This window comes from Myodes glareolus, chromosome 9, assembly GCF_982192425.1.
Source record: "Myodes glareolus chromosome 9, mMyoGla1.1, whole genome shotgun sequence".
Taxonomy (NCBI): Eukaryota; Metazoa; Chordata; class Mammalia; order Rodentia; family Cricetidae; genus Myodes; species Myodes glareolus.
In genome coordinates, this window is record NC_142034.1 from 82336306 (window position 1) to 82347336 (window position 11031).

General features: G+C 34.4%; 1 protein-coding gene across 2 annotated transcripts in view; it reads left to right on the plus strand.

The window, feature by feature from the left end:
• The window catches only part of Gabra1 (gamma-aminobutyric acid type A receptor subunit alpha1), a 55295-nt gene extending 46755 nt beyond the window's left edge, over window positions 1-8540 (plus strand). For both annotated transcript variants that reach the window (XM_048435994.3, XM_048435995.3), the window contains exons 9-10: window positions 4191-4393; window positions 5694-8540. In XM_048435994.3, coding sequence (XP_048291951.2) covers window positions 4191-4393; window positions 5694-6005 — 515 coding nt within the window. In that variant the 3' untranslated portion in view covers window positions 6006-8540. The remainder of the gene's footprint in view (window positions 1-4190; window positions 4394-5693) is intronic.
• The last annotated feature ends 2491 nt before the right edge of the window (window positions 8541-11031 follow it).

An 11031-nucleotide genomic window follows, 5' to 3' on the forward strand; every position in this document is an offset into this window, starting at 1 on the left:
AGACACTGGATTTTTTTTTGAAATGCACCAAGCTAGGACTCTGTTGTGGAATATAAGATGAGGTCATAATTGACATGCACACTATTGCCTTAATGAAATACATGCTTGAACTTGAAGTTTTAATAATCATCAAATTATGAAGAGTAGTTGTTATGTGATTTCTATACTAGTCATTTTCAATGAGATCCACCACATCATGTCATTTATACCTAAATCATCTTAGACACTGTTTTTCTGAACATCTTATTAACTTGAAGCCAAATGAACACATGATTAAATTATTCATCTCGGGTTAGGAGCTAGTAGGAGTGGTGCTGGGGAATCACAACAAAGTATTAGCTCCAGATTCATTGTACTTAATGCAGGGCCAGAGCCGTCACCTTTGTTTCATCCTGCTACATTAAGCTGGCATGTAATGGGTTCACTCTGGTCCCGATCATTCATTTAGAAGTAATAACCACATGTTCACTGGAGGAAGGCATATTCATCCCTGTTTCTTCAACGAGAAACTACTATGTACCTGCTGTGTTGAAGGCCATATGTACTACATAGAAAACCATTTAAATGTTATATGCTGAGGTTCTGATGTCCCTGATACCCATGGTGCCTAAGGGATAAAATATCAGTTCTCTCAAAGAGACAAACCCTGCCCTATCTATTCAGAAGGTTCTTGTCTTCTGAATTTAGCAATGCTTGTAGCTTGATGATCTCCTAATCTGTTCGCTGGCCTTCTGACAACAGTTTAAGCACACAACTAAATTTACCTGCAAAATGATTTCCACCTGCAGAATAAATGAGCAGTTCATTTCAGATTCATTTTTCTTTGTACCTATTTGCTAATGTTAACAACCATTGAAAACACTAAGACTGACCTCGTGAGAGATTCTTGCCTCTGTATGGGCATCCCATCTCAGCCCTCATTGCACTAGGAAATAAACATTGAATTAGATACATGGTTTAGTTTTAGGTTTTATTTTATTTCAAAAGAATGAAACCAGTATTACACAGAAAAGGTTTTTTTTTTTTCTCTACCTTTTTTTCCCTACCTTCCTTTTCTTGTTCAAGCCATGAATGTCCTTTCTAATGGGAAATTTGCCAAAGCATTTCAGTGTTTTATGAGTTCAAAACATTACTTGTAACATTTTCAATGATCTTAAACCACAGTGACCAATGACCTTTTGGTGAACATAAGTGTATAACTGTAAACTCAGCTACAGCAAGTATTTCTGTGTGCCAAGTCATATATTTGTGGTGTTTAAGTTCAATAAAAATCACAAATACATTTTCCTAGCCCTTTAGCCCTTTAACATTTATTCAGTACATGTTTCTGTTCTTTTTAACCTGAACTTAGCACATTTCTCTTAGCTCTGTGGATGCCTAACTACGTCTCCAGTATGTAAAGAAATACCAATAGAGGAAAAAAAAATCTCACTAGAATTATAACAGTTTGATACAAAGCAATCCAAAATGAGGCATAACTTGAAAATACAATCTTTTTATCTTCCTGTGCTCTCTTATTTGCAAACAATGTCTTGTAAATTTGCTGCTAAAAAGATCCAAGCTTTAGCTTTAATTTTGTCCACTAATAGCAATATAATATCTTTATTAATGTATATATCTGAACTCTATTTCTAGTCAAATGCAGGTACAAGGAAGGGAAGACAATCTTTAAATGTATCCACAGGATAGGTAAAATATATTAATTATCAGGCTTAACCATTGGAATCTAAAAACCGTTCAGTACCTTTTGACCTTTTGGTTTCTTTCCATTTTTTATATGGCAGGGACTTCAAATTATTCAAATCACACACACACACACACACACACACACACACACACACACATGCACAAGCATACCCTTTAAACTATTCTGTACTATTCCTAGTTTACAGAGGTCTTTTTGGGGGGGGGGTAAAATAATTAATTTCCAGATTACTTTTGATATTTGCACTTGTAAATTGAACTTTAGAAAACTGAAGTTTATAGCAGTAGTGATATATAAAATAGAACACAGACATTTTCCTTCATAGTTGTTAGTATTTCCCTTAACCCTTCGGCTAAGAATTTAATATTTTATTATATTATCTTATTTAATACTCCCAATAACACTGTGAGTTAGAGTTAATAAAATCAATTAACAAGGAAGAAATTAAAAACAACAATTCCGAAGCCTGAGATTGTGGAGAATTTGTCCCAAGGTCATTCAGCAATTATCCAGTTGGGATTTGGAATTGGGCTGCTCTGTTCCCCAATTACTGACTCTTAATTACCTTGCTATCTGCTCTAGTTAATATTGATATGTAAATCTGGGGGCAGTTTGCCAGCTAATATTCCTTAGCTTGGTTATGTAATAAGGAACTTGCCCTAGAATTTTCTGAACGCTGTGCCATTCAAACTTAAATTAAGTATATTCCTTACAATCCTGATCATGTGTCAAGAATATCATTTAATAGATATTCAACTGTATTTCTTCTAGTTCATTTAATTTTCTAGTGTAGTGAAATGACTACAAATATCCACTGTGATATTCCTGGAAAACCTAAGAATGTCTGTTGATTTAAAGCAGATTACAAACAATTTCTATCAGCCAAGTAGCACATCCGATTTTCTCAAGTTATCAGCAGGAGGAATTAGTCCCAGATTCAGATTCATGGATTGACAGCTCCTTCCTTAGCAATGCAGCCATCTTCAGGCGATTAAATGTAATCCTCACAGTAATGTTTTGAGTGACTGCGGAAAGCTTCTCCTTTCTGAGAATTTCACTGATGGCATGGGCAGTAGACAGATTGAAGATGAATTTAGCCTCTTCTCAGTCATAGTGGCAAAGGTCTGTGAGTTCATTTACCATGGCACCCTAAATAGACCCTGTAGTAGCTCAAGGTTCCCTGGTGGTGATCTTTGACCCATTCTGGCAAGATGACTTTGAAATATTTTTAAACATTTATAGATTTTACTAAAGGCCTCTCCAAGCATTAAACTGAGTATACGGTACCAACACAATGTGTTTCTTATGGTAGTTACATCAGCAGTAAACTGTATCATTACCCACACTCCCTCTCATTGAAATATCTAAATAAATTTGTGGGACATCTGTCAGTGGGACCAGAATTTATCCCTAGTACATGAACTGACATTTTGGGGCCCATTTTCTGTGGTGGGATACCTTGCTCAACCTTGATGCAGGGGGGAAAGACTTGGTCCTGCCTCAACTTGATATACCAGACATTGCTGAGTCCCATGGGAGGCCTTGCTCTATAAGGAGTAGATGAGGAGTGGGGTGGGAGGTGGGAAGGCAAAGATGAAGGAGAGGAAAGAGGGAAAATTGTTGTTGGTTTGTAAAATGATTTTTTAAAGAAAGGTACAGCCCCACCCCACCCACTAGTGCCCAGCGAGGCTACAATGAGGTGGAATCATATTTCTAGAGACAAGAAAATAAAGACCAATTTAACACTTAAATCCTTAGCCTTGGAATTACAGAGTGGAGATGATGAGGCAACACTAGAAAGAACAAAGGTCATGGACATTTGAACCAGACTTGTGCTTAAGGACGAGTTTTGCTGCCACTAAACCACTTGTTTTTAAGCAAGATATATACAATCTATATGCAAGTGGTATGCATACTATTTTGTTCACAGCAACTTTTATGCAACTTGCTATACATTCATGCATGCACATGCTGCTTCTAGAAAATGAGCAACTCTTTTGAGCAAGAAATAGTACAAGAGCAAAGTTGCAAATGCAGTAAATAATCAATTCCCCAAACTGTTACTCATCTTTCCGCTATCAAGCACTAATTGAGTTTCAGGTACCTATATTTGGGACAAAGACTATTAAACAACACTATAGATATTTCTAGAATACCGTAGGCAGTAGATACCTAAGATTTTTGTATCAAGAGTTGGGTGCATTGAATTATCCCCTATCCTACTTAGGATACACATACAAGATGCCTATTTTAAAAAGTTCATTGCTTTAGTAACAGATTTTCTATTAGCATAGTGGTTTATCTCTTCCAAAATACCCAATCTATTGTTGTTCTATTGAGCCTAAATCCTGCATCCTCCACTGCAAATCAAAATAGATGAGTTCAAATCTAAGAATGATGCTGTTGGTACCCTTTGATCTTAGGCCTGCTGTTATGATATTGTCTACAGTAAACCAGTATATTTACTTAATTTTTCTCCTTACAGGAGTGACAACCGTTCTGACCATGACAACCCTGAGTATAAGTGCCAGAAATTCCCTCCCGAAGGTGGCTTACGCAACAGCTATGGACTGGTTTATTGCAGTGTGTTATGCCTTTGTTTTCTCAGCTCTGATTGAGTTTGCCACCGTAAACTATTTCACCAAGAGAGGGTATGCGTGGGATGGCAAAAGCGTGGTTCCAGAAAAGGTAAAAACCACAGTGGCTCTTTATTATATCAGGATTTTGAGGCCATAAGCCTTTTAGGGGAATATTTTGGTTTGTGGAATTAGATGCAAGAGGGGAATGGGGAGGACTCCTTTCTTATCTTCTCAGTCTGCAAAGAGTGAAGTCAGGTGAATTAATATTAATGGACCTCTACTCCACTATTTCTTAGAGTCTTAGCCAGGGTCATCCTTGTGAATTCCTAAGTATTTCCCTACTGCCAGATTTCTTGTTAGCTTCATAATGGCTCCCTCATTCAAGATATCTCTTCCCTTGCTCTCTCTCTCTGTCCCTCTGCCACCTCGATCATCTTGTTCCAGCACTTGAGAGGCAGAAGGAGGTGGATCTCTATTAGTTTGAGGCTAACCAAAGCTATATAGTATTACCCTATCTCAGAAAAGAATTAATAATAATAATAATAATAATAAATACCTGAACAAAGTATAAATAAACATTAATCATGATCATTAATATGTTGCTTTCCAATATATAGAATATAGAAAACATACTGAATTTATAGTTGCAAGCCATTAAGGAGTTGCACTATATTATATTTTTAGTGATACATATTACATTCATAGTTTTGCTTACAATACATCTCAAGTAAGTCTAGGTGAATTTCAAGTGTTCAATATCTACAAATGGCTAATGGCAACTGTGTGAAATCACGTATGTCTGAAAAAGGAAAGCTGTTTAGAACAATCTCCTGATGGAAAGCCTAGGAACTAGACCAAAATAACAGCCAATTATTTGCTGGCGATCCTGAATTTGTTCCTGGGAACAACCTGGAGTGTGCCTTTCATGTGATCTGGGTTTATCCACACAGCTGTGATTTATTGGAGGTTCGACACAAGTTGAGGAACACTTGGCCTCCTCACATATGTGAGGCCGCAACGGGCTCTGGCTGTTTAGAGTCCTGCACTGTACTTATTCTTAAGATATTCTCTAGTCTATCCTGGGCTTTCTTCTCCAGGAATTATCTAGAAGGTGAAGGCTGACAGCAGAAAGGTTTTGAGTCCATTGTCCTGAGCTTGCATAACATTGCTTCTATAATTCCACCTGTTTTGTATTTAACCGGTGAAGAAACAGATTCTACCTCTTGATCTAAAAGGTTACAAACATTGTCTGGCTTTTCAAGTGATCACAGTTATGTTAGTCATAAATTACAGATTGTAGATTTTTAAGTCAAGCAAAGATTTGGGTTTTGCAGCAAGTGCTATTTTGCTCAGAAACTTATAATTTTGTTTCCCACTGTTTGCTAAATAAATTACTTTTTCTTCTCCAGCCAAAGAAAGTGAAGGATCCTCTCATTAAGAAAAACAACACATATGCTCCAACAGCTACCAGCTACACCCCTAACTTGGCCAGAGGTGATCCTGGCTTGGCAACCATCGCTAAAAGTGCGACCATAGAACCAAAAGAAGTGAAGCCTGAGACAAAACCACCAGAACCCAAGAAGACTTTTAACAGCGTCAGCAAAATCGACCGACTGTCTAGAATAGCCTTCCCGCTGCTATTTGGAATCTTCAACTTAGTCTACTGGGCCACCTATTTAAACAGAGAGCCTCAGCTCAAAGCCCCCACACCGCATCAATAGGTTCTTTTAGTCACATTCTGTTGTTCAGTCCTCTGCACCGAGAATTGCTTTCTGTTCTCAACGCAGTGATTCCTATCTGCTTAACTGCCTCTGTCTTAAAGAGTCTGAAGGTTTCCTTATTTCCATATTTTATATAAGAACAAGAGACCCCTGTCTGACAGTCCAGAGCAGAGCAGAGTTCTCAGCTTGGAGACAGGATTCTGAGAGGAAGCCAGGAAGCAAAATCATGTCGGAAGGTGATAGACGTGAGAGCAAGGGAGAAGGGAAGAAGGTCCAAAGATAGGATAGAAAGTAGAAGAAAAACAGAGTTTAACTATAACCACAGAGTCATTTGTAATATATATTTCCAAATATTCTCAAAAATATATATGTCAAAAATATTTTTGTGTGAAGGTGTTTAAAAAGGATACATGACAAATGTTTAATGAACTTTAAATCTGCGTCTTTAATGCTCAAATGATGGAGTGCTTATGTTTATTTGTTTTGTGTCTTAAGCTGATATATAGATTTAATGTTTTGATTGTCAAATTTAAAAAATTCCCTAGGCTCTTTTTTAAATCTTACTACGTAGTATTCTGTTGTTCAATGCTATTTTAGAATTTATGGAAGTCTAACAGGGTAAGATGCAGCTGTCAAAGTAGCACTCTCAATCCAATGAAAGGAAACCCTTTCAACGGGCTGCATCATTGTCATCTGAACTTTTACCAGTAGCCTCTGGAGATCAGCTAGCCTAACACAGATGTTTACTTGGTAGAAAAGGAAATAAATCAATTAACTAAATAATTTTAAAACTACCCTCCCTTTCACTCTTATTCCCAGATAGTCCACTCATCCAAGAATCACTCTATTCTTATGATGAAGATTTTTTCAGAAGGGCAAAACTATTTTGCAAGCTCTAGAATTGTTGAATGTATTCTTTTATATAACTACATCAAAAGCTTTAGATTGAAATTTATGACTAGCCAATAAAAAATAGAATATATAAATTATATATGTAAATATTCAGCATGAGATTGTACATTTAAAACTTTTTTAAAGTTATGTTCCTAAAATATCATCGAGGAATCTCCACTTATAGCTGTTAGAATGTTGTTAAATGCTATGGAAATACATTTAGAGCCTGCATTTAAGAACAGAACAGCCTGTAGGAGACAGATGCCACTTAAAACATATTGAGAATGAACTCCAATTATATAGAGAACGCTCATAACTTCACTGTTGCCCAGTGTTTCAATAAGAGAACAGTTGCTATCTGCTTGAGTTCTGTCATACCATATTTACCCTACTTTAGGCTATTGTGAAAAAGAGAAAAAAAATAGGGAACAGTAGTTGGAGCTAGAAAACCAACTGTATATTATTTCTCTATTTGCTGATACCAACTATTTCAATAAGAGCTGTACCATATGTAGCATCAAAAATATAAAATACATGAAAGAATGTACAGGAACTAGCTTTTATTGAGTAATATTATTACATTTCATTTATACTGCAGCAATATATTTGTAGGTATACTATGTAAGGGCTTTAAATAAAAGAGGTCCATTAATATTCCTTATAAAAAAATTCTAGCCTTTCATTACTGCCCAGATGTTTTAGAAGTAAATATTTATGAAGAAGGTATTTTTGAAGTCTCCTTTTGTCTGATAGATTTTCACAGATATTTAACTTTAGTGTTCAGAATCCACAGATCATGGTCTAATAACATTTATAAGACCATGATGCAAACCTTTTAGTATAATTGCCAAATAAGACAATTAGAATTCATACCTGATGTTTGAGTGATGTTTTTCTCAAAAAGCTGCTATCCAATGATGTTGGAAAACACATTGCTTGTGTATCCCTAAAGATGACAAATCTCTGGTTTCATTTTAAATGTGCTTCATTGTTTGATTTGGTCCTGCCTAAATTTCATGAGCTACGCCAAAAATGGCTAAACCAAGGACATTTCATGTATAGATATGTAAAGAAAATAAAATAAATTATGGCTCTAACATTTGTGTTGCCGTTTATCTTGTTATTTTCCGACGTTAACCTGACATGTTTAGTGAGAGCATTTTATCTTCCAGACTCTTCATGCCTAGTTTTGGGTCTGTATTTTGCTTATTAGATGTGAATATCTATTAGTCTGCTTACTGCTTTGCAATGATTGCACTGCCGTCATTTCTTAGTTTGTTAGTACATGTGAGTAGCATTCTACTGTGTAAATTGATTGCAAACTTAATCAAAGAGAAATTATTCTATGTAGCTTTACCACAACAGTGCTTTGCTAAACAATGTAATGCTAGTTAGTCTTCCTTGGAAAATAACGATACACCCTTACTGAGGGCAGTTCCTGTTGACTCCCAGGAATATTTTTAAAAGATGACACTGAATGTTTATGCACCTTCGTGCAGTGAAGTGGCAATAAAACCCAACCTGAGTCAAGATTGCTCATGGCAGCTGCATGTCGCGCTTTACAGCGTTTAGCAAAAGCTTTTAATCTCGTGTCTCACTGTATCCTATGATAATAATAAAGCTTACATTATTCAATAAAAACCTGGAATATTTGATTCTGTTTATACAACATGCAAAGGTCCGTCTATTGCCCTGTTTAACCCATTTTGGGGCTAGAAATACCAGCAAGTACCAAGTGTCAACAGTAACCTGACCACTCAGAAGAATTTTTAATGATATGTCAACAGATTGATATTATTGCTTGTAAAGAATTGCCTAAGAACTAGAATTTATCAAATAATTGTTGTTTGTTATTGCTTGATTGACATTTGATGGTGAGCATTTGTGAAAGATAAAAGGCACAAGACAAGATCCAATGGAGAGATAAAATTTAGTTTATGATAGATGAGATGATGTGAGTAACCTGTCCATTGGTGAAAGGATCAGAACAATGGAGATTCAGTTACAACAAATGCAGTAGTCTCTTCAAACTTTAAAAAAAAAAAAACTCTAAATACTAGTCATGTTATATAACACACACTAATAACTTTACTTGATCCAGTAACACTGCTCATGTATACCGTATCAATTTCCAGGTTCATTCATTTCTGAACATACCTAGGAAGGACCATGCGGAATGACGGTTATTTGACTAAGAAACTGAGCCCATGTCAATGCCGTTCATAAGTATCAAGGGAAAAAGAGAGGCTTAGCATTACTGCCAATCATCTGTTAATTGAAGTGATTAGTTGGAGATCTTTAAATTTATATACCATTTTTAGCAAACCAAAACAAATATCTGACTTCGTTCTGTTTCAACATGATTTAGCCAAAACAATTACCTTCCACTGTTGATTTTGTTCACTACAAGACCTTGTGCTAACATTTTCCAAGGCATTTTACTCTGTTCATCCCTTTTACAATAGAGATGGTGAGAGAACAAATATCCCATGTACTTTTCTTCTTTTAGCTGACAGTTTACCGTTGGTAATAAAATAAAGTAAATGAAAACATGAAGTTATTATAAATTCCTAAAAGTAATAGAATTATTGTACAGATATAAGGAACTCATACTTGGAAAATGATATGAAAATATTTTGTTAAATAAACTTGTTACCAAGATTGGATTTTGAAAGGTAAAAAATAATCACTTGCTTGCAGGAGTAATAAATGCTAATAAAAGGAATATATTTGTCATTTAAAAGTATCTCATTGATGAATTAACGAATAATTGTTGACTACTATTTACTCAGTCTATAGAAAGATAACTTCTATCACTTGTGAAAATTTGTGTGATATTGGAAAACATTATATTAAATGCAAAACACAGGACAGAAAAACAAACATGTCAAACTTAAGTACTATTAAACTGACACATTTGAGAATAGAATAGTAAGAATTGGGAAGATATTGTCCAAGAGATACAAATTTTAGATTTGTGTTGTATAACACACTGACATTTAATAACAAAGTATTCTTTTATTGAGATTATAAAATAATTATAACAGTTTTCCTATGCCTTTCTTCTTCCAAAATCTGTCCATATTCTTTCCAAATCTCTTTCAAATAAATGTCCTATATTTTTTACTGATTGTTATTGTCTACATATATATATGTATATACATATATATTCCTAAATATAGTCTGCTTAGTAGGCATAATATTACTTGTTGAAAATCTCTAATACATTATATTTTAACTCTTCTTATCACAAAAATGATAAATACATATTAAATAAAGATAGTTAGAAGCTCCATTTTGGTGTTCTACAATCCATACACTTCAAAATGTGTGTTGTAATAAAATGCACATCTTAATTAGTTAAATATAATAATATTTAAAAATATAACTTGAAATGTTAAAATTCCAAATCAAAAATCAAAGCGATTAAGGTTATGCTAAAAATATAATTTAATTCCCCAAAATAATAAAAGAGGTATATCACTAAATTTGCTATTATATTATTTTTTATCAAATCAAATCAAAACAAAAGAACCCAAACTGTAACATATCTTGGAACCAGATATGTGGTAAAAGTCTTCACGATTTTGCTAACTCAAGTTCTTGCAAACTTCTAAATACAATATATTGAAAAAACAGTCATAATAAATTATACTCACTAAATATCAAAAGACTTTGTGCTTCAAAGACAAAATTATAACAGTGAAGACAAATATAAAAGCTGAAATCATTGTCTGAAAGAAATTTCATTTGTTAGTAAATAAATACACAGAATATATAAATTATGGAATTATTTAAAAGATTAGCAACCCATTTTAAAATGTACTACATTCATAAGTACTAAAATTTAGTGAATAAGTGCTTTAAATGATGTTTCATAACTGATAACATTAGTTATCAGAAGAAAGCAAATTAAAAACAAAATGCTAAAATACTTTCTACTCAGAAAATGAATTTAATATAATGGAGGTCAGGGAATGTACTAAAGAGAATATGGAAAATTTAAAATCTCATACACCTAACAAAAATATAAAACAGTGTGGACACTGTGGGAAATGCTTTAGTTTCTTCTTAAAATGTTTGATATCATATTACCATAAGTGTCCGCAGTTGAATTTCCCCATAAAAATAA